General features: G+C 44.4%; 1 protein-coding gene across 9 annotated transcripts in view; it reads right to left on the bottom strand.

The window, feature by feature from the left end:
* Window positions 1-2,973: 2,973 nt before the first annotated feature.
* Window positions 2,974-26,451, bottom strand: part of LOC132821840 (mucin-2-like) — an 84,530-nt gene continuing 61,052 nt past the window's right edge. For 6 of the 9 annotated variants that reach the window (XM_060834707.1, XM_060834701.1, XM_060834700.1 and 3 more), the window contains 4 exons: window positions 24,352-24,477; window positions 20,294-20,416; window positions 5,544-5,667; window positions 4,281-4,527 (listed from right to left, as the gene is read on the bottom strand). In XM_060834707.1, the coding sequence (XP_060690690.1) occupies window positions 4,470-4,527; window positions 5,544-5,667; window positions 20,294-20,416; window positions 24,352-24,477 (431 nt within the window). In that variant the 3' untranslated portion in view covers window positions 4,281-4,469. Of the gene's footprint in view, window positions 4,214-4,280; window positions 4,528-5,543; window positions 5,668-20,293; window positions 20,417-24,351; window positions 24,478-26,451 lie in introns of those variants that run through there. The other 3 variants (XM_060834699.1, XM_060834706.1, XM_060834705.1) reach the window with 3 other exon arrangements.

Here is a 26,451-nt window from a genome sequence, read left to right on the forward strand (position 1 = left end):
GACTAGTGTTATAGAAGTTAAAAATGTATTGCTGGAAAAGTGCAGCAGGACCTGCTGTGCTTTTCCAGCAATACATTTTTAAGCTCTGGTCTCCAGCATCTGCAGTCCTCACTTTCTCCTAGTATTATAGAAGGGAAGGTAACAGATAGGTTAGAGTAAGGAATGGTAAATAGTTCTTAATTAATTATTCTCTATTATACTTTAAGAAATAAAGTTGTTAATTTTTACTTTAAATAGTTCTTGGCCACTTGATTTTTACAGATTATTGCATGGGATTAATCTCTTCTGTGTTACTGGTTTTAAATTAAACAAGGAGGGTTTACCTCATGTCGTAACACAACCATGAGAAAGGCAATGATAAAACATCTGACACCAATCATTGACGCACACACAAGCAATGAGCTGAAAGGCTGGCTCTGCCACTGGCAGGGAGAATTATGGTTACATGGTTAAAACATTTTTAGAGTCCTCGAGGTGTTACATTTTTGACTAGTGGCCACATTATTCAAGTGATTGACTTTTGTAAAGGATTCTGATTTTTGAGTCCTTGGTGAATGGTTGTTTTCCCAATTTGCTTTTTATCACCAGGTGCTGCCCTACAAGAAGATGAAAGACATAGAGAAACAGAGAGAGGTCCAACTCTTGTCACAAATTCATTTCTCATTCTCTCTGCTCTGCAACTCAAAACCAGCTGTTGAAATATAGTTCAATGGATTCCAGAGCCAAGATCCTTTATCTTTTGAAGCTGGTTTCCAGTCAGCAAACTTGTCATCTCCCAACTCATCACGCAAGTATCATTGAAACAAAAGTAGCGAGTGTCTTGTCGCTGACTCAGTTGTCTAGTTTGAATGTTTTTGGATAGAAATGGCAATTTCTATGCAAATGGCTTTGTTATTCCACAAGGATCTCCCAAAGCTTGTCTCAAACTTTGGTCGCCTGCGGAAGTTTTAGGTCCATTTTTGTTTCTCTTTAAAAACTATTTAGTATGTGAAAGGTATCACATGTAACATTTGGATTGTGGACATTTCAATTTGATAGCCCATATTTACCACTACTGGGATAATGGCCAGCTTATATAGAGCATAGAACATGAACTGTACAGCATAGGAAAGAACCTTCGGCCCACGATGCTGTGCCGAACATGACACCAAATTCAACTCATCCCTTTTGTCTGCCCTATGTCTATATCTCTCCATTCCTTGTAAATTCATGACCTTATCTAAAAGTCCGTTAAACGTCCCTATCGTATCTGCCTCCACCACCACCCTGGCAGCACGGTCCACACTCTTAGTGTAAAAAACTTGGTTCTACTTGTTCCTAATTTTCTAATGGAAAGGATGAGCTTCTTACTGGGAAATTATTTGGCTGGAAATGTGATATTGTTGTCTCTGGAGATTTCAGGATGGCCTGCCAAGGCTGATGCAACTGAAGTTCTGCAGGGAATATTGAGAAACTGGAAAAAAATTACTTTGTTTAAACCTGATGTTAAATTGACTGGTATGTTTGAAGAGTAAAAATCAACCTGTTAGTTTAAAAAGAACATTTGAACATCAGACTATGGACAAAAGTTAAAGTCTATTGGAGAAATTTTCAAACAGCCTGAATTGAAACATGAGGTGGTTTTCCCTGGAGCATCAGAGGGTGAGGGTTGACCTGATTGAGGTTTATAAAATCATAAGGGGCATGGATAGGGTGAGTAGACAAGGTATTTTTTCTGGAATGGGGGGAGTCCAGAACTAGAGGCCCGAGGTTTAGGGTGAGAGGGGAAAGATTTAAAAAGGATCTAAGGGGCAACTTTTTCACACAAAAGATGGTGCATGTATGAAATGAGCGGCCTGAGGAAGTAGTGGAGGCTGGTTCAATTACAACATTTAAAAGGCATTTGGATGGGTACATAAATAGGATGGGTTGAGAGGGATATGGGCCAATTGCTGGTAAATGGGACTATATTAATTTAGGATATCTGGTCGGCATGAACAAGTTGGTCTGAAGGGTCTGTTTCTGTGCTGTACAACTCTATGACTTTATGACTCTATATTCATGATGTAGCAATGCCAATAGAGACACAGCTCTCAGTTAATGATAAGGCAAAGGAATAACGTGCTTTTTTGGAAAATATGGCTGCATGAATCGACACATTCTCAAATTAATTAGTTAGAACTTCACAAAATGTAATTGGAAACATTTAGCATCACAAAATTGCCAAAATCAAATTCAGTAGAGTACACAGAAACAGGGACATGCTGTGACCCGAACGAAATCTCTGGGATGAGCATACTCTGAAAAAAATTCATACAGTAGCTAGTGAGGGCTTTCCTTCGCAGAAGCATGATGCTGCATTTAAGCTGAAGAGGTGAATTAGATTGTTTTTCACAACAATTTGGATGTTCGGCTGTTGCCACATTAAAAACTGCCTGTAGACAGGAAGTAACCTAAGACCAAGAGATGAAATCTGTGCAAATTGATTCAGCAGAGAAATTCAAAACTGTTTGGAGCCACCACAAATGCCATTTGAGGGTACAGGTTTTCTCCAAAAAAACACATGAACAAAAAGAACAAATTTAGGCAAAAGGACATGGAGAAACTGGAAGAGTATACAGAATGGGAAAGGAGATGTCTTGGAAATATTAAAAGAAAATGAATCACCAGTAGTAAAGCAGTTTGTTTTTATTTGAAGAGCATAGGGACTTTCATAAATTGAACATTGAAAATTGTCACATTTTGATTGGTTTTGCTTTCAATGCAAAATATGTGGCTGTGAAATATGACCAATCAAAAATATTATTTATACATTATGCGATAAGTGAGTTGCTGGAAGATTTATAATGTTATTAAAATATGCTGTATTTTTGAAAGGACTATTTTGTGGAATCAGCACAGGCCAGACCAGGTACCTTTGGCATGTTTGCTTTTCTGAAGGATACTAGTGAACAAATGGGGTTTTAGGACAAACTGAAAGTTTCACAGTCACAGTTACTGAGAACATAGATTTTTATTCCATGTTTTCCTTACAAATTGAATTTAAAATGCCATTGTGGAACACAAACTCCAGTGTCCAAATTAGTAGACTAGTAACATTGCCACTATGCTATCCTACTCATGCGAATTTATCAGAAATTCTACAGGTTAACCTTCCTCAAAACATTTGGAGAAATGTTGGCAGCAGAGTGAAAGTATTTCTAAGGAAATTAATGACAGTAATTGTCTCATGATATGACCCTTTTTTTTACCCCAAATACAAAGATAATTGATTATTTCTTCTTGTGAGTTAATAATTAAATCATGAAAATATCTCACGAACGTCAGTGGGAAGTAATTGTTTCAGATTACGTCCTCCTGGAGTGTATCATTCATGCCAAAAACATCTGGGTGGGACGATTTCTGACCTTATGATGGATGAGAGGTTGTTGATGAGACAGATGAAGATAGTTGGACTTATGACACTGTCTTGAGGAGTTCTGGGGCTCTTGTGGTGCAGTGGTGTTGCCACCTCTGGACCAGAAGGTCCAGATCCCACCTACTCTAGGGGGGTGTAATGTCACCTTTCAATGGTTGATTGGAAATATCTACCCTGAGAAGCTCTTGCAATGATGTCTCATGACTAAAATCATTGGTACCAAATGTGGAGAATTATCCTTCTGATTCCCAGTACCTCGAGCTTTGATTGGGCTTTTTGATTCCCTATTCATTCAAATGCTATCTTGACATCATCGGCAGTCACTCTTATCTCCCGTCCAGAGTCCCTTCTTTTGTCCACGTTTGGACCACATTTGAAATGAGATCAGAAGCTGAGTGGCCCTCGCGGAACCTAAACTGAGCATCAGGGATGAGGTTATTGCTGGGTTTCTTGGCACTTTCAAATACCTCTTCAATGTGTTTGCTGATGATTAAGGATAGAAGGATTGTGCAAAATTGTCTCAATCTTGCTTTTTGTGGAAAGGATATACCTGGACAATTTTCCACATTGATGGGGATATACTAGTATTGGCTGAATGTGAACATCTGTGATGCTGGGGGTTTCAAGTGGAGACCCAGGTGGATCATCGCTGTGGCTCTTCTGCTGGAGATGATTACAATTGCACAACTGGTTTCTTTCTCTGCTAGGTGACCATTTAGCAATGGTACTTTCATATCTAGGTGATAAGTTGAAAATCAATCTCCAGGTCTTTTGAGGAACTGTACGAAAATTGGTTGGAGAAGCCTTTCAAATGTGCTGGAAATAAAATAATATGCTAATCAATTGAACATTGTGCTAATTTTAGAAGAATCATGCACCAAACTAGTGGAAATGTCAATTTATCTGGGTCTAATTACATACGTATTTATATTGAAAATTCTGCAGTACAGTTAGGGTATCGATTGTAGAGTCATAGGAAAGGATCCCAATGTGAAATTAACAGAAGATCAATCTGTATAATAACATGGTGTCCTTATTACGTTTAAAAATGATGAATATCGCACAATATTATTCAGGTTGCGATGTGGCGTGGGTTGTTCTCAGCTGGAAATGCTTCTTGTTCGAAGATCCTGGTGAAAAGATATTCAATGTCATATCATTTGTACAACATACACTTACATTCAGTTTATAATAATGCTTTTTATACTTAAGAAATGCACAAAATCACAGTATTCTCCTTCAGACAGGCAAGATCTAGTAAGTGAAGAAAACTACTTAAAGAATTGTATCCTGTGAGGTAGTATCACAGCTGTATTAAAACAGGAAGTTCTGGAGAAACTCAGTAGGGGTCTGGCAACTTCTATGGAGAGAAAAACGGAGTTAACATTTTGAGTCCAGTGATCCTTTGTTGGAACTGAAAGCAGCTGGGAAATGATGGCATTCATGCTGTTGACAAGGGATAGGTTTGCTGGTGGGGAAGGAGTGAGGCAAATAAATGTTTTTTCACTCTGTTTGGGCACTGTCTCCATCCATTTGTTTTAATCGTTTCCCACCACCCCACACATCCCTTGTCACGACCATAATTACCACCATTTCCTAGCTCCTTTCAGGTCCAACAAAGAATGGCTGGACTCAAAATGTTAACTCTGTTTCTGTCTCCACAGATGCTGCCAGACCTGCCGAGTCTCTCCAGTACTTCCTGTTGGAGAATCAGATTATCCAGCATCTGCAGGTCTATGTTTTATTTATCGTAACTATACAGTTGGGGTAAAGTGTCCCTGCATTTGGGAGGTAATAGCTTGTAGTATGGTTGAGAGTTAATAGTAAACATCCTACACCCAGTAGGTTTCATGGAATTCTTCAGTGTTATCTCAGTACTGAAGAATTGCTATTCTATTGAACTAAAGGAAAAAAGAAACTTCTTACATCTTAATAATCGCACTTCTCAAACTCAACATTTTATAATTATAGTGAAAATATTCTGCTTGGATGCTGTGGTTGAGATCAGTTGTTCCCATGATTTCACTTGAGTCAGGACATCAATCATAAAATAAGGTGAAGTAGAATATCTTTTTCATCAGCCAGTTAGTTGTTTAGTTGTATGAGAGTCGGCTAATACATTTCATGGTTATTTTCCACAACGTACCTTCCATTAAAAATCAAATTAGCTTCATGTTGAAAAAGTTGGCGAACTTTTTCTCGAACTCCTTCATCAGCCAGATTCACATCCTCGCTTGTGACAGTGACCCTGAGGATAACTTTGCGCTGCGCTGCACATAACGTGTACAATTATTAACGTGAATCGCAGAACTATTCCAGCACTTTCAGATTGCGAGTATGCGTAATTCTCAACATCACAGGTCATAAGGAGGCAATTTGGCCCATCATATCTGCACTGGCTCTACAAATGAGCAACCCACTTAGTGTCACTCTCCCTTTCTCCCCATAATTCTGCGCACCCTTCTTTTCAGATGACAGTCTAAAAAGCTTCAGGTGAACCTCTCTCCACCACACTCAAACAATTCATTCCAGAGCTTAGCCACTCTTGAGGTGGAAAGATTTTCTCTCCTGTTTCACATAAATGGAGCACAATGAGGGGAATGTGAAGTTGTCTGTTTTAGAAGAAAAGATTAAAACATGCATTGTCTAAATGATGAGAGATTGCAGAGCTCTGAGGTGCAGAGGGATTTGGGGATCCCAGTGCATGAAAAAGATAGTATGCAGGTTAAGGAATTACTTAAAAACTTGAATAAAATGTTATTGTTTGGAAAGTAGGGAGATATACTTCAGTTGTACATGGCACTGGTGAGACCACACCTTGAGGACTGTGTTAAATATTAATCTCCTTATTTAAGGAGGGATGTAAATGCAATGGAAGCAGATTTACTAGACTAATATCCAGAATAGGTGGGTTGTCCTGTGAGGAAAAATTGGTTAGGCAAGGCTCTCATTTATTGAAGTTTAGAAGAGTTAGATGCACCTTGACTGAAACAAGTCAGAGACTTGAAAGAGTGGATATAGAAGGATTGTCTCTTTTTTAGGAGAATCTAGAACCAAGAAGGCATAAACTCAGCAGATCTGGTGGCAGAAAAAGAATTAATATTTTGAGTCTGGTATGACTCTTCTTCAGAACTTCAGATCCTCAGTTCTGGAAAGGAATCATAATAACTCAAAACATTAACTCTTCTTCCTTCACAGATGCTACTAGACCTATTGAGTTTCTCCAGTGTTTTCTGTGCATGTTTCAGATTTCCATCATCTGCAGTATTTTGCCTTCACCTAATTGGATGTCACTGTTGAAAAATAAGGTGTTCCCATTTAAGATAGAGATAAGGAGAGCTGTTTTTCTCTCACAGAGGATTGTGAGTCTTTTGGACTCTCAGTCTCAAAAGCAATAGAAGCAGACTCTTTGAAAAATTCTGAATCACAAATAGATACATTCTTCAGCAAATGGATGAAACATTATCAGGGATATGTGGGAATGTGGACTAATCAGATCTGCCATGATTTTATTGTATAGGTGCTGGTATTGGCTGGGCTGGACAAAGTCATAAATCACATGACACCTAGTTATGGCCCAACTGGTTTATTTGAAACTGCAAGCTTTTGGAGCCCTTGTTCCTTCCTCGGGTAGCTAATGAGAGAGAATACTTTGGACTGTAACCTGGTGTCTTGTGATTAATGATTTTATTGAGTAACTGAGCAAGCATGAGGGGCTGAGTGGCCTGCCTTTGCTCCTAATGTTTATGTATATATGTTGTCTGTCACTTTAACTTCTTTGACAATTACTTTAAATGGGTGTCTTCTTGATCTCAATCCTTTCACAAATGAGAACAATTTCTCTGCATCTATATTCTGTCTCGACCTCTCCTGTCTTTGAGTGCCTCTGTCAAATCTCCTCTCAGCAAGCAAAATGTTCTGTAATAATTCAGGTTTTTGATTATTGGCAATTGTACAGATACAGGCAAAATAACCAAATATCCGCTGTAATGTGATGGTAGCCAGGCTCTTTGACTGTTGAGTGTAAATCGGAAGGTATCAGGTTAAAGCAAAAAGAAAAAGTGTCCATACTGGCATTCTCTTATAAAAACAAAAAAAAATTATAAACACATAACAATATCTGTCAGATTATTTGCACTTGAGTGTATGACCATCAAAAAATCATAGAATCATAGATATTTGTTGCAGGAAAAGATGCCCTTCAGCCCATCGTATGTGTGCCTGGATTTTGTTAGTGATCTACCTACCTGCCCTTCCCCACAGTTTGCCTGCAGTTATTTATCAGGTTTCCTTTTTAGAATTTGCATTCGCTTCTTCACCCTTTCAGGCAATGGGTTTCAAATCATAGCAATTAAATGGATTGAAACACTTTCTCCTACTTCCCCTCAGTCAGTGTCCCTGATATACTGACCTTTCTATCATTATAATTGCTTCTCCTTTTTATTCTATCAAATTTCTTCATGATTTGAATTGCCAGTGGAAAGTGAGGCCCCCTGCATCTCCTGAACGTTACCAACTACAGTAGACAGCTCTCAGCTTGGGGCTGGCTGCGACAAGGTGCCCACCATGTGACATCATGAATAGCAGCTCTTGGCCTTACACCCCTCTCAACTTGCAGCATACCCTCTTCCTGCCCTTCAGCTGATCACATCATCTTGAGCTTTTCCCTAATTCCATCCTTCCCCTTCTTAGCTCCTCCTTTCCAAGCATCCAAGAGTTTCCAGCTGACAGCCAAAGGAACAGCAGAAGGGGAAAAGAGAGTGACTGTGCAGTACTGATGTAGAAGAACTGATGCATGACCTTACACTTGGATTGACCAGCCTAGACACTATCATTGCATGTTATTTGGAGCCAACACTAGAGTGGGAATCAGCACATGATGAGTTGCCCACCATGTAATAGTTGCAACCAGGGTCAGGTGAAAGAGCTGTTCGTTTGCCAGCTCACCAAAGGGCTCAGTATTTGATGGGTATTGATACTGAGGACTCAGTTGAAGGCAGCAATGAGGCAGCACATAGTAAAGCACAGAATGGGTGTATGTACTGAGCATTGCTGGGTTCCAACATGGAGGGGTTCAACTCCAAACTTGCAGAGGGTATATTGTACAGCTGTCTTTCCCATAACCTCTACTCCAGCTCCCTGTTGTGTTACAGACCCATAGGTAATGGCACTACTGGCCCAATACCCTTTAGGGGTAAAGTATTAGCATGGATATGGGAATGGTTAACTAACTGGAAACAAAGAGTGGGGACAAATGCATGCTATTCTGGCTGGCAATTAGTAACTAGTGGTGTCCCTCAGTGATCTGTGTTGGGACTGTAATTATTCACAATTTACACAGATGATTTGGAGTTGGGGACCACATGTAGGGTGTCAAAGTTTGCAGATGAGACTAAGATGAGTGGCACAGCAAAGTGTGTAGAGAAGTGTGAACCTTTGCAGAGGAACATAGGTACATTGAACAAGTGGGCAAAGGTCTGGCAGGTGGAATACAATGTTAATAAATGTGCAGTCATCCATTTTGGTATCAGTAACAGTTAAAAGGATTATTACTTGAATGGTAAAAAGTTGCAGCATGCTGCTGTGCAGAGGGACCTGGGTGTCCTTGTGCATGAATCACAGAGGGTTGGTCTGCAGGTACAACAAGTAACTAGGAAGACAAATGGAATTTTGTCCTTCATTCCTAAAGGGATTGAGTTTAAAAATAGGGAGGTTATGTTACAGCTGTACAGGGTGCTGTTGAGACCACACCTGAAGTACTGTGTGCAGTTTTGTACTCCTTACATGAGAAAGGATGTACTGGCACTGCAGGGGGAGCAGAGGGCGTTCACTTGGTTGATTATGGAGTTGACCTGGTTGGCTTATGAGGGGAGACTGAGTAGATTGGAATTATATTCATTGGAATTCAAGAGAATGAGGGGAGGATCTTATAGAAACATAAAATTATGAGGGAATAGATAAGATAGAAGGAGAGAGATGTTTCCACTGGCAGGTGAAGACAGGACAAGGAGGCATGGCCTCAACGTTAGAGGGAACAGATTCAGAACTGAATTGGGAAGGAACGTCTTCACCCAGAGGGTTGTTAATCTATGGAATTCCCTGCCTAGTGAAATAGTTGATGCTACTTCAGTAAACGTTTTTAAAGCTAAGGTAGATGTTTTTGAACAATAAAGGAATTAAGGGATATGGTGAGAGGGCGGGTAAGTGGAGCTGAGTCTAAGCAAAGATCAGCCATGATCTTATTGAATGGCGGAGCAGCTCAAAGGGCCGGACAGACTACTCCTGCTCCTAGTTCTGATGTTCTTATGTTCTAACACCAATTACAATGTCTGTACAAACAGGCTACCTCATTCTCTGTCAACCGTGAGAGAATGTAACCACCCAATCTGGGTAAATGCAGGAACTCACAAAGACATATGCAAAAGAAAAAAAGAGCACTGTGCTTTCAGACATTTTGAATTAGGAAAGTATTTTTTTGAAAAAGACATAGCTTACTGCTTGCGTTAAAATGCAATCATGTACAAAAGTACTTTCTGTCTTGCCATAATCTTGTGACCTGTACCATGCAGCACACTCACTAAGCAGCCATTTGATATCAGTTCAATAAAGAGTTAGTGCACACAAGACTATTGTCAGTAGCTGGATCTTTAAATGCCATGACTAAAATAGAGTTTCTTACTTCTTTTATCAAGTGTGCACAATACAGACATTTCCAGTTTGAAAATGCTCAATTTATCCTGACTCTCTGTATCCTGCTGGTTAAACTATCCTCCATCCATGCCAATAAGATCCTCCTCGTAAAATTTTGTGGCTATTGTTCAAAGGTAGTATTGTAGTCTCACATCGGTTGACTGAAATCTGTGAGAGAGTTTCAACAGTTTTGTGTTCATAACTGTTCATACATAACTGGGCAGTCCAGGGTCAGAGGTGAAGCCGATCCCCAGGTAATCCTCCATAGTGCCTCAGTTGAATTTTGGGCTCGTTCAAAACTGTTTCTAGTGTTATCCCTGTAATGTTTACCAGCACTTTCTAACACCAGGTTTTCAACCGTGTTAATCTACATCATTGTCCTTTACCTTATACTGTTCCAGCTCCATTCTCAGTGGTTCGAGGTTACAGGTTTGGCGTGTACTGTCAAAGGAACATGCATAGTGGCTGCATTGTACCATCTACAAGATACACTGCAGCAACTTACCCAGGCTTTGACAGGACATTCCAAACCTGCAACTTTGACCACTGAGAATGGGATGGCATGGTTACACAGTGGTTAACCCTAATGTTTCACAACACCAGGGACCTGGGTTCAATTCCAGCCTTGAGCAACAATCTGTGGATAGTTTTGATGTTTTCCCTGTGTCTGTGTGACTTCCTCCTACAGTCCAAAGAGGTGGCAGTTCGGTAGATTGGCTACACACTTTCCTCATTCCTGATGAAGGGCTTATGCCCGAAATGTCGAATTTCCTGTTCCTTGGATGCTGCCTGACCTGCTGCACTTAACCAGCAACACATTTTCAGCTATGATAAATTATCTATAGTGTCTAGGGATGTGCATGCTCAGGATATTAGCCATGGTAAATGCAGAGCTATGGTATGGGACTGGGTTTGAGTGGAATAGTCTTCAGAGGGTCAGTGCAGACGTGATGTGTCAAACAGCTAGGGCATTTAAGAGTCAACCACATTGCTGTGGGTCTGGAGTCACATGAAGGCCAGACCAGGTTAGGCGAAGAGATTTCCTTCTCCAAAGAACATTGGTGAACCAGATGGGTATTTCTGACAATCGACAATGGTTTCATGGTCATTGTTCGACCCTTATTCCAGATTCTTTATTGAATTCAAATTCCAAGATCTGCCAAGGAAGTATTAGAATCAGGGCCCCAAAATATCAGCTGAGTTTCTGGATTAATGGTCCAGTGATATTATCAAATAATTTCTGACAATGCCTCCCAAATGTTTATTGAATTTAAATTCAACCATCTGCCTGGATATCCTGATATGGTAACTTCAGCCAGAGTGAATCCATGATGTTGGCATCACTTGACATGACAAACCTGCTGCCACTCAACGAAGCTGACTGACCATCCCTCACCTCCCCCGCCTCCCCCCCCCCCCAACACCGAAATAGAGAACTCAGTTTAAAAATACAGGGCCTCCCATTAAATACAAGGATGAGGAGGAATTTATTTTCAATAGCATTATTAATCTTTGGAACTCACTGCTTCAGACAGCAGTGGAAGCTAAATGCACTGAAGGCTGAATTAGACAATTTTCGAACAACAGCGAGTCAAATGTTTTAGGGGAACATATTGGGAACCGGAAGCGCGACCACAATCAAATTAGCCAAGTTCATATTGAAGGTTGGAACAGATCTGAAATGCCAGTTAACCTACTCTTGCTCCAATTCCTTATGTCCTTAAAAAGAACCTAAATAGCATTCCGAGAGAGAAAATGAGAGTTTTTGTTTCAAATTTTTTTTGGACTGATTCTGCTTTTTCACATTTACTTCACTTTATTATCTCTTGGAGTCTCAAGCAGAGCAGGACAGGTCAGTGGGCTGGAGTCCCAAGTGATGTGGGGACGGTCAGTGGGCTGGAGTCCTGAGTGATGTGGGGACGGTCAGTGGGCTGGAGTCCCAAGTGATGTGGGGACGGTCAGTGGGCTGGAGGCCTGAGTGATGTGGGGACAGTCAGTGGGCTGGAGGCCCGAGTGATGTGGGGACGGTCAGTGGGCTGGAGGCCCGAGTGATGTGGGGACGGTCAGCGGGCTGGAGTCCCGGGTGATGTGGGGACGGGAAGTGGGCTGGAAGCCTGAGTGATGTGGGGATGGTCAGTGGGCTGGAGTCCCGGGTGATGTGGGGACGGGCAGTGGGCTGGAAGCCTGAGTGATGTGGGGACGGTCAGTGGGCTGGAGTCCCGAGTGATGTGTGGACGATCAGTGGGCTGGAGGCCCTAGTGATGTGGGGACGGTTAGTGGGCTGGAGTCCCGAGCAATGGGATGGTCAGTGGGCTGGAGTCCTTTGCAAGTTGGGTATGGTCAGTGGGCTCTAGACCCGAGCGATGTGGGGATAGTCAATTGGCTGGAGGGCCGAGCAAGGTGGGGATGGTCAGTGGGCTGGAGACCCGAGCGATGTGGGTCAGTCAGTGGGATGGAGTCCTCAATGATTTGGGGATGGTCAGTGAGCTAGTATCCTGAGCAATGTGGGGACGGTCAGTGGGCTGAAATCCCGAGTGATGTGGGACGGTCAGTGGGCTGGTGTCCCGAGTAATGTGGGAACGGTCAGTGGGCTGGAATCCCGAGCGATGTGAATCGGTCAGTGGGATGGAGTCCTGAGCGATGTGGGAACGATCAGTGGGGTGGAGTCCCAAGCGATGTGGGAATGGTCAGTGGGCTGGAGTCCCGAGCGATGTGGGGACGGTCAGTGGGCTGGAGTCCCGAGCGATGTGAGGATGGTCAGTGGGCTGGAGTCCTGAGCGATGTGGGGACGGTCAGTGGGCTGGAGTCCTGAGCGATATGGGAATGGTCAGTGGGCTGGAATCCCGAGCAATGTGAGTCGGGCACTGGGATGGGGTCCTGAGCAATGTGGGAATGGTCAGGAGGATGGAGTCCTGAGTGATATGGGAATGGTCAGTGGGATGGTGTCCCGAGCGATGTAGGGATGGTCAGTGGGCTGGAGTCCTGAATGATGTGGGAATGGTCAGTAGGCTGGAGTCCTGAGTAACGTGGGGTTCCTCAGAGGGATTGAGCCTCGAGCGATGTAGGGACGGTCAGTGGGATGGAGTCCTAAGTGATGTGGTTCGGTCAGTGGGCTGGTGTCCTGAGTGATGTGGGAATGGTCAGTGGATGGAGTCCCGAGTGATGTTGGGATGGTCAGTGGGCTGGAGTCCCAAGTGATGTGGGGATGGTCAGTAGGTTGGAGTCCCGAGCGATGTGGGGATGGTCAGTAGGCTGGAGTACTGAGAGATGTGGGGATGGTCAGTGGGCTGGAATCCCGAGTGAGATGCTGATGGTCAGTAGGTTGGAGTACTGAGCGATGTGGGAATGGTCAGTGGACTTGAATCCTGAGTGATGTGGGAATGGTCAATGGGATGGAGTCCTAAGCGATGTGGTTCGGTCAGTGGGCTGGTGTCCTGAGTGATGTGGGAATGGTCAGTGGGTGGAGTCCTGAGTTATGTGGGAATGGCCATTGAGCTGGAATCCCACGCGATGTAGGGATGGTCAGTGGGCTCAAGTGTCGCTCCAGCGATGTGGGGACGGTCAGTGGGCTGGAGGCCCGAGTGATGTGGGTCAGTCAGTGGGCTGGAGGCCCGAGTGATGTGGGGACAGTCAGTGGGCTGGAGTCCCGGGTGATGTGTGGATGGTCAGTGGGCTGGAGGCCCAAGCAATGGGATGGTCAGTGGGCTGGAGTCCTTTGCAAGTTGGGTATGGTCAGTGGGCTATAGACCCGAGCGATGTGGGGATAGTCAATTGGCTGGAGGGCTGAGCAAGGTGGGAATGGTCAGTGGGCTGGAGTCCTGAGCGATGTGGGTCAGTCAGTGGGATGGAGTCCTCAATGGTTTGGGGATGATCAGTGAGCCAGTATCCTGAGCAATGTGGGGATGGTCAGTGGGCTGAAATCCCGAGTGATGTGGGATGGTCAGTGGGATGGAGCCCTGAGCGATGTGGGAATGGTCAGTGGGATGGAACCCTGAGTGATATAGGGGTGGTCAGTGGGCTGGAATCCCAAGTGATGTGGGACCGTCAGTGGGCTGGAATCCCGAGTGATGTGAGTCAGTCAGTGGGATGGAGGCCTGAGCGATGTGGGAACGATCAGTGGGCTGGAGTCCTTTGCAAGTTGGGTATGGTCAGTGGGCTGTAGACCCGAGCGATGTGGGGATAGTCAATTGGCTGGAGGGCCGAGCAAGGTGGGGATGGTCAGTGGGCTGGAGTCCTGAGCGATGTGGGTCAGTCAGTGGGATGGAGTCCTCAATGGTTTGGGGATGATCAGTGAGCCGGTATCCTGAGCAATGTGGGGACGGTCAGTGGAATGGAGCCCTGAGCGATGTGGAAATGATCAATGGGGTGGAGTCCCAAGCGATGTGGGAATGGTCAGTGGACTTGAATACCGAGCGATGTGAGAATGGTTAGTGGGATGGAATCCCGAGTGATGTGGGGACGGTCAGTGGGTTGGAGTCCCGAGCAATGTGGGAATGGTTAGTGGGCTGGAGTCCCGAGCGATGTGGGGACGGTCAGTGGGCGGCAGTCCCAAGCGATGTGGGGACGGTCAGTGGGCTGGAGTCCCAAGCGATGTGAGGATGGTCAGTGGGCTGGAGTCCCAAGCGATGTGAGGATGGTCAGTGGGTTGGAGTCCCGAGCAATGTGGAGACGGTCAGTGGGATGGGGTCCTGAGCGATGTGGGAATGGTCAGTAGGATGGTGTCCCGAGCGATGTAGGGATGGTCAGTGGGCTGGAGTCCTGAGTGATGTGGGAATGGTCGGGGGCTGGAGTCCTGAGTAACGTGGGGTTCCTCAGTGGGATGGAGCCTCGAGCGATGTCGGGACGGTCAGTGGGATGGAGTCCTAAGTGATGTGGTTCGGCCAGTGGGCTGGTGTCCCGAGTGATGTGGGAATGGTCAGTGGATGGAGTCCTGAGTGATGTGGGAATGGTCTTTGGGCTGGAATCCCAAGCGATGTAGGGATGGTCAGTGGGCTGAAGTCCCGAGCCATGTGGGAATGGTCAGTGGGCTGGAGTCCTGAGTGATGTGGGGATGGTCAGTGGGTTGGAGTCCCGAGCGATGTGGGGACGGTCAGTGGGCTGGAGTCCCAAGCGATGTGAGGATGGTCAGTGGGCTGGAGTCCCAAGCGATGTGGGGATGGTCAGTAGGCTGGAGTACTGAGCGATGTGGGAATGGTCAGTGGACCTGAATCCCGAGTGATGTGGGAATGGTCAATGGGATGGAGTCCTAAGCGATGTGGATCGGTCAGTGGGCTGGTGTCCTGAGTGATGTGGGAATGGTCAGTGGGTGGAGTCCTGAGTTATGTGGGAATGGTCATTGAGCTGGAATCCTGCGTGATGTAGGGATGGTCAGTGGGCTCAAGTGTCGCTCCAGCAATGTGGGGACGGTCAGTGGGCTGGAATCCTGAGCAATGGTATGGTCAGTGGGCTTGAGTATTAAGCGATGTGGGGATGGTCAGTGGGCTGGAGTCCTTTGCAAGTTGGGTATGGTCAGTGGGCTATAGACCCGAGCGATGTGGGGATAGTCAATTGGCTGGAGGGCCGAGCAAGGTGGGGATGGTCAGTGGGCTGGAGTCCTGAGCTTTGTGGGTCAGTCAGTGGGATGGAGTCCTCAATGATTTGGGGATGGTCAGTGAGCCAGTATCCTGAGCGATGAGGGGACGATCAGTAGGATGGAGTCCTGAGTGATATAGGGATGGTCAGTGGGCTGGAATCCCGAGTGATGTGGGACCGTCAGTGGGCTGGAATCCCGAGCGATGTGAGTCAGTCAGTGGGATGGAGTCCTGAGCGATGTGGGAACGATCAGTGGGATGGAGCCCTAGTGATATAGGGATGGTCAGTGGGCTGGAATCCTGAGTGATGTGGGACCGTCAGTGGGCTGGAATCCCGAGCGATGTGAGTCAGTCAGTGGGATGGAGTCCTGAGCGATGTGGGAACGATCAGTGGGGTGGAGTCCCAAGCGATGTGGGAATGGTCAGTGCGCTGGAGTCACGAGTCATGTGGGAATGGTCAGTGGACTTGAATACCGAGCAATGTGGGAATGGTCAGTGGGATGGAGTCGTGAGCGATGTGGGGACGGTCAGTGGGCTGGAGTCCCGAGCGATGTGAGGATGGTCAGTGGGTTGGAGTCCCGAGCAATGTGGGTATGGGGAGTGGGCTGGAGTCCCAAGCAATGTGGGGATGGTCAGTGGGCTGGAGTCCTGAGCAATGTGGGAATGGTCACTGGGCTGGTGTCCTGAGTGATGTGGGGACGGTCAGTGGGCTGCAGTCCTGAGCGATTTGGGGAAGGTCTGTGAGCTGGGGTCCCGAGTGATGTTGGGATGGTCAGTGGGCTGGAGTGCTGAGTGATGTGGGGATGGACAGTGGGCTGGAATTCCGAGCGATGTGTGGACGGTCAGTGGACTGGAGTGCTGAGTGATGTGGGGATGGTCAGTGAGCTGGGGTCCTGCGTGATGTGGGGACAGTCAGTGGGCTGGAGTCCCAAGTGATGTGGGGATGATCAGTGGGCTGGAGTCCCAAGTGATGCTGGGATGATCAGTGGGATGGAGTCCCCAGCGATGTGGGAATGGTCAATGAGATGGAGTCCCAAGCAATATGTGAATGGTCAGTGGGCTGGAATCCCATGCAAGATGCTGATGGTCAGCGGGTTGGAGTCCCGAGCGATGTGGGAGTGGTCAGTGGACCTGAATCCTGAGTGATGTGGGGTTGGTCAGTGGGCTGGAGTCCCGAGTGATTTGGGGACAGTCTGTGGGCTGGAGTGCTGAGCAATGTGGGGATGGTCAGTGGGCTGGAGTCCCGAGTGATGTGGGTACGGTCAGTGGGCTGGAGTGCTGAGCGATATGGGGATGGTCAGTGGGCTGGAGTCCCAGTTGATGTGGATTAGTCAATGGGATGGAGTACCGATTGATTTGAGGACGGTCAGTGGGCTGGAGTCCCAGTTGATGTGGATTAGTCAATGGGATGGAGTACCGATTGATTTGGGGACGGTCAGTGAGCTGGAATCCTGAGCAATGTGGAGACGGTCAGTGGGCTGGAGTTCCGAGTGATGCGGGAACGGTCAGTGGGCTGATGTCCCGAGCGATGTGGGAATGGTCAGTGGGCTGGAGTCCCGAGAGATTTGGGGATGGTCAATGGGCTGGTGTTCCGAGCGATGTGGGGACGGTCAGTGGGCTGGAATCCCGAGTGATGTGGAGACGGTCAGTGGGCTGATGTCCCGAACGATGTAGAGATGGTCAGTGAGCTGGAGTCCTGAGAGATTTGGGGACGGTCAATGAGTTGGTGTCCCAAGTGATGTGGGGAGGGACAGTGGGCTGGAGTCCCGAGTGATGTGGGGATGGTCAGTGGGTTGGAGTCCCAAGTGATGTGGGGACGTCAGTGGGCTGGAGTCCTGAGTGATGTGGGGACGGTCAGTGGGCTGATGTCCCGAACGATGTAGAGATGGTCAGTGGGCTGGAGTCCCGAGAGATTTGGGGACGGTCAATGGGCTGGTGTCCCAAGTAATGTGGGAATGGTCAGTGGGCTGGAGTCCCGAGTGATGTGGGGATGGTCAGTGGGCTGGAGTCCTGAGTGATGTGGGGACGGTCAGTGGGCTGGAGTCCTGAGTGATGTGGGGACGGTCAGTGGGCTAGAGTCCCGAGCGATGTGGGTACAGTCAGTGGGCTGGAGTCCCGAGTGATGTGGGGACGGTCAGTGGGCTGATGTTCCGAACGATGTAGAGATGGTCAGTGGGCTGGAGTCCCGAGAGATTTGGGGACGGTCAATGGGCTGGTGTCCCAAGTGATGTGGGGATGGTCAGTGGGCTGGAGTCCTGAGTGATGTGGGGACGGTCAGTGGGCTGGCGTCCTGAGCGATGTGGGGACAGTCAGTGGGCTGGAGTACCGAGTAATGTGGGGACGGTCAGTGGGCTAGAGTCCCGAGCGATGTGGGGACGGTCAGTGGGCAGGAGTCCTGAGCAATGTGGGGAAGGTCAGTGGGCTGGAGCCCCGAGTGATGTGGGGATTAGACTAGATTCCCTATAGTATGGAAACAGGCCTTTCGGCCCAACAAGTCCACACCGACTCTCCGAAGAGTAACCCACCCAGACCCATTTCCCTCTGACTAATGTTTCTAACACTATGAGCAATTTAGCATGGCAATTCACCTAACGTGCACATCTTTGTACTGTGGGAGGAAACCGGAACACCTAGAGGAAACTCGTGCAGACAGAGAGAGACCTGAGTGGAGTGGTCTGGTTGTCGGACTGAGGACCAGTCCCTGTGGTCAGCAGCTTGCAGGGTGTGTCAGACCATGTGTGGAATCCCCCGCAACGATCTTCTGCTGGCTCTTTATAGAAATACTGCAATGCATATTGGTTTAACTTTCCTTCTCATTTTTCAACTTATACTATGAAAAACTGTAAGTAATGTTACCTTTCCCCCTTAATTCGCTATTTTGTATTGAAGATTTGTACCTAAGATGGTGACATGTGAGGCGACATTGTAATCTTTTCACTGTACTGCTGTACTTCTGTATTTGAACACACTTGGTAATAAACCTATTTGAATTTTAACTCTAATTCACTAGATCCCACATTGGCAAAAAAAAACAAAATGGGAGAAAATCATGAATAAAACTTCAATAACAATAGAGATATTAAGGTAAGTAAGAGGAACTGGGGGAAAGGGAAAGAGTGAGGTGGGAAATTTAATAACCTCGATGGAGAAAAACATTATGAGGTATAGCAGTCCTATGAAGCAGATGAAGAAGACAGAGGCAAAGAGTGATCATGGTCAAAGGAAAAGAGCAATTGAGGGAATAGCCAGCCAGTGATAAAGCACACAAGCATCAAAGCAAAGTCTGATTGAGAGAAAGCCACAAACAAAGGAGAAAAAAAAATCAGGAATGTAAAGTGCTCAATGCATTGTCAAACAATGTACAACCCTCTTCTCAAAAGTCCCCACTTTTCTCAAATCCCAAATATCTACAAAGAATTGTCTTCACCCTCCTATCCTTCACATCAATTACTCCCACATCTGATGCCTCCCACTTGCTTTTTTTTTGCCCAGTGCTTGCAATATTTTGTTAATATCTTGATCCATTCCTGTGTTGCCTTGTTATTTTCTACTTCACCCTGAACACCTATATCATCCCATCCTTTCACTGTTCACACTCCATACTTCCATCTCCTACTCAAACACTCAGATGTTCCCCATTCTTGATTTCTTCCCATATTTTTTCAGATTCCACTTTAAACACTCATTCTCTTATACTTCCCATATATTCCAACTTGCTCCTTCTCTCATGAAACATTTTGCATCCTACATCCTAAATGTCTATTTATTTCATCAATTATTTCTTCCACAGTACATCATGTATCCTTTGGCATTATGTTTTCAAATCCAATACCCACATCTACAAAATCCAACCTCATCCGTTCTAATAAAACCAGAATAAAGACTCCACTCCCACAATATTTCAATCATTCCTCAGCAATTGCATATACATTGTGTTTATTTGTACTCTTAGTATGCTAGACATGAAATCATTGTTACTGGGTTCGGGGGTGAATACTGTAATTAAATACTGAGAAAAGTGTGTAAAGCTTGGTTCCTTCACTATCCTTCAAAATTTACTTTCTGAATTATAACATATTTCACCACAATTGCTCCCACAATATACAGAACATAATATTCCCAACCTATCTATTTGTGATAACAAAGACAATATTGGTCAAAAACAAAAACAGAAGTTGTTGGAAACGCTCAGCAGGTCTGGCAGCATCTGTGGAGAGAAGTCAGAACTCACATTTTGGGTCTGGTGACCCTTCCTAAGGACCAGACCAGAAACGTGAGTTCTGACTTCTCTCCAGATGCCACCAGACCTGCTGAGCTTTTCCAGCAACTTCTGCTTTTGTTTCTGATTTCCAGCATCCGCAGTTCTTTTGCTTTTTGTACAATATTGGTCAAGTCCAGAATAATATATTTCCAGGTATTCAGTAAAATAGAGAAATTTTGTATTAAGTTATTAACTTTCTTTAACAGTTGTAACAAATTCTATAATCATAATATTTAAGTCACATGACAATGCAAAAAATTGTAACTAATCCATAATTGTCTTACACAATCTAAATTGTCTACAAGCAATGGCCGATTTTTAGATAAGTTTCAAGCCATCAGTGGCAGAGAAATGTTATGTTTGAGGATTTCCTACCTTCACAGAGAGAAGGGATTCGGGTGTTGACTCTATAGCCAGGATAACAGCTGCATTTGAAACCTCCTATCGTATTCGTGCAGATTTGTTGACAGCTTCCTATGGCTGTACATTCATCGATATCTGGAGAAAAATGATCCAATCGTTTCTTACTTGGGTTGATTGACATTAAACTGCACATTGCCAATCTACTCATGGCTTTCTGAGCTGCAACAGTGACCGACAGGTTGCTTCTGTGTTGCATATTTCAGTGATCGTGTGCTATTTCTAACCTTCCGCAATGGGGAACGCCAGCAGAGTAATGGACACTCAGGAAGGCAGGACAAATCCAGTTCACACAGCACCAGATACCATATAGTGAGTTTGAAGAATGTGATTGAATACTGGTGAATGAATGAATAAATGGGTGAGTGGATGAGTAGGTGAGTGAGATGTGAATGTGATTGAGTGGAGGAGGAGAGTAGTTGGATATGGTGGATGGGGTCAGTATGTGGCTGAGGTGGGTAGATGGGGGAATGGGAAGGTGCCCAACATCACATCAAGTAATAATATTACTACTGTTAAATGTAAAGAGGAATCTAAAATTGTGTAGTGTAGCATGTGTTGGAAACTTAAGACCAAAACCTTAAGTTTGGCCCACAAATTTCTTACCCAACTATCCTGCCCAACCACTCAATCACATTCCCACCTCACTCACCTACTCCTTCACTCACTCATCCACTCACCCATTTATTTATCCATTCACCAGAATTCAATCTCATTCTTCAAATTCACTGCATGGTATCCGGTGCTGTGTGAATTGGATTTGTCGTGAACTGATCTTGAACCAGTATTTTAGCGAAAAGGATGAACGGGGTAGTCACTAGGACTTTAAACTAGTGAGTCGCGGGGAATGGAAGGGGAAAATGACAGGAAGTATGATGGTAAATAAAAAGGTAAACAGTAGAGATGGAGAGTGTGAAGATAAAATCGAATACCATGGTCCTGTACTTAAACAAGGGAGACGACTATAGGATGAGGGAAGAGTTGGCTGAAGTAGACTGGAAACAAAATCTTTAAGGTGGAACAGTTGATGACCAATGGAAGACTTTCAAAGCATTTTTCAAAGCGCTCAAACAAAAAAAAACAATTCCAGTGAAAAGGAAGGACTGTAACAAAAGGGGTAATCTGCCATGGGTGTTCAAGGAAATAAAGGAAGCTATCAAACTGAAAGAGAAGGCACACAAAGTGGCCAGGAAACTAGAAGATTGGGAAAGCTTTAAACATCAACAGAAAGTCCCAAAAAGAGCTATAAAGAAAAGTGAGGTAGAACATGAGAAAAAAACTAGCTCAAAATATAAAGACAAATAGCAAAAGTTTCGATAAATATATAAAATGAATAAGAGTGGCGAAACTAAACATTGGTCTTTTAGAGGATGAGAAGGGGAATTTATTAATGGGATATGAGGAAATGGTTGAGGCATTGAACAGGTATTTTGTGTCGGTCTTCATAGTGGAGGACACTAATAACATGCCAGTAATTGACAAAGAGACGAAGCAAGGTGAGGATTTGGAAACAATCATTATTAGCCTATGGAGCTAAGGATAGACAAGTCTCCTGGCCCTGATGGAATCCATCCCAGGGTGCTAAAAGATATGGCAGGAGAAATAGCAAATGTACTAGTGGTAATTTTCCAAAATTCACTGGACTCTGGGGTAGTCCCTGCAGATTGAAAAACAGCAAATATGATGCCACTGTTTAAAAAGGGAGGTAGGCATAAGATGGAGAATTATAGACCGGTTAGTTTAACTTCTGTAGTGGGGAAAATGCTTCAGTCTGTTTTCAACCAAGAAATAGCAAGGCATCTCGATAGAAATGGTCCCATTGGGCAGACAAAGTATGGGTTCAGGAAGGGCTGATCATGCTGAGCTAATCTTTTGGAATTCTGTGAAGACATTACAGACACAGTGGACAACAGTGACCCAGTAGATGTGGTGTAACTGGATTTTCAAAAGGCTTTCGACAAGGTGCCACACAAAAGACTGCTGCACAGGATAAGGATGCATGGTGTTACGGGCAATGTATTAGCATGGATAGAGGATTGGTTAACTCACAGGAAGCAAACAGTGGAGATAGGTGAGTGCTACTCTGGATAGTAATTAGTGACTAGTGGTGTCCTTCAGGGATCAGTGTTGGGACTGCAATTATTCACAATTTATATGGATGATTTGGAGTTGGAGACCATGTGTAGTGTGTCAAAGCTTGTGGATGTCACTGAGATGAGTGGTAGATCAAAGTGCAGGGGACTGTGAAACTTCACAGAGGAACATAGATACTTTGAGTGCGCAAAGGTCTGTAAGGTGGAATACAATGTTAATAAATGTGAAGTCATCCATTTTGGTAGGAATAGCAGTAAAAAAGATTATTATTTGAATGGTAAAAAGCTGCAGCATGCTGTTATGCAGAGGGACCTGAGTGTCATTGTGCATGAATCACAGAGGGTTGGTCTGCAGATGCAACAGTTAATGAGGAAGGCAAGTGGAATTTGTCCTTCAGAGCTAAAGGGATTGACTTTAAAAGCAGGGAGGTTATGGTGCTGGTAAAGCCACGCCTGGAGTACTGTGTGCAGTTTTGGTCTCCTTACTTGAGAAAGGATGTATTGGCAGAGGAGGGTCAGTGGGTTGATTCTGGAGTTGGCTGAGGAGAAACTGAGTATACTAGGATGGCATTCATTGAAATTTAGAAGAATGAGGGGTAACCTTATAGAAATGTATAAAATTGTGAAGGGATACATAGGATAGACAGAGAGAAGATGTTTCCACTGGCAGGTGAAACTAGGACAACAGAGCATAGCCTCAAATTTAGGCGGGGAGGAGGGGGCAGATTTAGGACTGAATTGAGAAGGAAATTCTTCACCCAGATGGTTGTGAATCTATGGAATTCTCTGCCCGGTGAAGGAGTTGATGCTCCTTCAGTGAATGTTTTTAAGGCTTTTTTTAACAATAAGGGAATTAAGGGGTATGGTGAGAGGGTGAGTAAGTGGAGCTGAGGCCACAAAAAGATCAGCCATGTCCTTATTGAATGGTGGAGCAGGCTTGAAGGGCCAGATGGCCTCGTCCTGCTCTGAATTCTTATGCTCTTATGGTGTTGTAGATAAGGCCAACATTTGTCGACCATCGCTAGTGAACTAACGGTTTCCAATGCCACTTCAGGGGGAAGCTAAGCATTAACCATATGTTGTGGGCCAGACTGTGTATGGGCAGCAGATTGAAATCCCAACAGGATATTAGTGAACAACCTAATAAATTTCAGGGTGTTCTTTTGTTCCAAAAATCAATGACAGTTGCCATGTCAACATCACTGAGATGTGGAAGTGCAAGTGTTGGACTGAGGTAGATAAAGTTAAAAATCACACAACACCAGGTTATAGTCTAACAGGTTTATTTGGAGGTACAAGCTTTCGGAACACAATGTTCCAAAAGCTTGTCCTTTCAAATAAACCTGTTGGACTATTATAACCTGGTGTTGTGTGATTTGTAACATTATTGAGGCCAGTTATTATTCCAGTTTTGTTAACAAAATTTCATTAGCAGTTATTTTGGGATGTTAACCCATATCCACAAGCCAATTACCTAGGTCTTTGGATTATTGGGTTCAGTGACATTACCATTATATCAAGATATGACAATTTGCATTTTATTATGTTCCTAAATGCATGAGCACTATTGGCATGTCTTGCCTCTCCTGCAAAATCTCAAGTTCCCTCTGCACTTTACTTTCAATGACAAAAAGGTTGAGTTACGGCAAATCCCAAAATGGAAAATGTAAACTTTGTGAGAGAAACTGTGAAATATACTTGAAAATTTCATAAATACTACATAATTTTGAATAGTTTACCTCATAAAATCTCAAAAATGTCAACACAAACAATTTATTGAGTCTCTGTTCAGTTGTTCAGGTGAACAAAACAATTTGTTTCGAGCTATCTGGATTTTTTTACTGTTATGAGAAATGCAGAATGGAATTTAGTTTCCAAAGCATCAATTGCAAGGAATTGATAAGTTTGAAGATTTCCTACCATCACAAAGAGATGTGTTCTCCTCATTTTGCCTGAAACCATGAAAGCAGCTGCAGATGAAACTGTCAATTGTATTTATACAGACTTGTTCACAGGTTGCTATGTTGGCTTCACATTCATCAATATCTGCAAAGACAAGTTCAACCATTCCTTCAAAAACTACATCAATATTTAGGCATATTATGCCAGATGAAATTATACGTTTGGGCTAACCATGATAAACAGATTGCTATATACATTCATTTGTAATATTAAACTTGCAATTAAAGAACTTACGGGTACAATGTTGGCAAAATTTAAATCTCTAAGTCAGTTCAGTAATATTTTGAGTTTTGAGAAGATTTGGATCTCAAGTTGATGTTCTGGGTGTAGGTTTGCTTGCTGAGCTGGGAGGTTCATTTCCAGACGTTTGTCACCCTACTAAGTAACATCTTCAGTGGGCCTCAGGCATTGTTTCACCTGAGGCCCACTGAAGATGTTTCCTAGTAGGGTGATGAAAAGTCTGGAAATGAACCTTCCAGCTCAGCGAGCAAAACTACATCCAGATATCCTGATCTAATTTTCTAATTTCCGGGGAATGGAAACTTGGCAGATATAGAGCAGGCTCCTGATCCACTATGACCTACACAAGCCCCTGCTGTAGTTTGTTTTTGTACTCCAGTTGGGATCTGTAAATAGAGTGTCTAACTGTGTTACTGAAAACCTATTAAAAGCTCACTGTACATGTTGCTCATTAAGTGGCATCAAGAGGCGTGCAAATGAACACAGAAATGGAAGATAAGACAGATGAATGTGTCACTGGAAAAATTGTGCAGAGAGAGAGCTTTAGATTCCTGGAACATTGAGATTGGGTCAAGGGCGATGGCACCTGGACAGGACAGAGAGTTTGCATAGGAGCATGGCCAGGACTGAGTTCCTTGGCAGGTCGATGTGTTAGTATTGTTCAAGAGGTTGAAACTTACCCAGCAAGGTCATGGGAATAGGAGAGAAAAGAGAAAAGTAACACCAGGACGCACAAAATGCCAGGAGAGGCCAACTGTAATAAAATAGAGAATGGAAAATTAATAGACAGAGTCAGATGAGACAGAAAATGAAGAATTCTAATCAGGATTATTCTGCCTGTATGCGAATGCGTGGAGCAGAGTTACAGGCTCAGCTTCCTAAATGGGATCATGATGTTATGGTGATAACAGCAAGCTGGCTCAAAGAAAGATAGATAGAGTCATAGAGTTGTACAGAACGGAAACAGACCCTTCAGTCCAACCTGTCCATGCCGACCAGATATTCCAACCTAATCTCATCCCACCTGCCAGTACCCGGCCCACATTCCTCCAAAACCTTCCTATTCATATATCTATCCAAATGTCTCTTAAACCAAAGGGGTGTTGTGTATATACCCGTATTAACTCAGGAGTAACCCCCTCCAGGGCCCAGGACTCAACAAACCTAACCATCCTGGTTAAACAAATGCCCTAGTTAAGATAGCTGACAAATCTATGTCCAAAGAATTCAAATAGGGAATACTTTGCCTTGACCCCAACCTGTCACAACCGAAAATGGCAGAGTATGCTGGGTTCATCAACATGAAATGAAACTTCTTTATTTAAAAAAACAATTCATTTCTGCTCAATTGAAAAGTCAGATGGTGACCGAGGAGGAACGTTGGACTGGGAGTAGACCAGCCAACCCTTTGAGCTGATCCAGTATCCACTGCTGTTGGTGAAAGAGTGTTCCAAACCTCTCCCACGCTTTGTGTGCGAAAATGCTTCTTAGTATCTCTCCTGAATGATCTGACCTTCAAATTCAAACAGATGAGGGTCAATGCTCTTAATATTTTTGTGTCTGAACAAATGCGTGTCTGTTTAATGAAGTCTTTAAAATCAGCAATAATGGTCTGCTTACAAGGTGTTCAGAAAAGAAAAAGAGGGATCATTTTTGGTAAAGAGACCACTGCAGTATTGGAGGAAAAGAATGTTAAGTGTGTTTAAGGACAGGATTTATCAGGCAAAGGAATAACTGGATGCAATCAGCAAGAAAATTATACAGAGATGTAAACATCATGCAATAGTTATAAATGGAATGCTACCCATACAGACTGGA

The sequence above is a fragment of the Hemiscyllium ocellatum genome, chromosome 13 (genome assembly GCF_020745735.1).
Source record: "Hemiscyllium ocellatum isolate sHemOce1 chromosome 13, sHemOce1.pat.X.cur, whole genome shotgun sequence".
NCBI lineage: Eukaryota > Metazoa > Chordata > Chondrichthyes > Orectolobiformes > Hemiscylliidae > Hemiscyllium > Hemiscyllium ocellatum.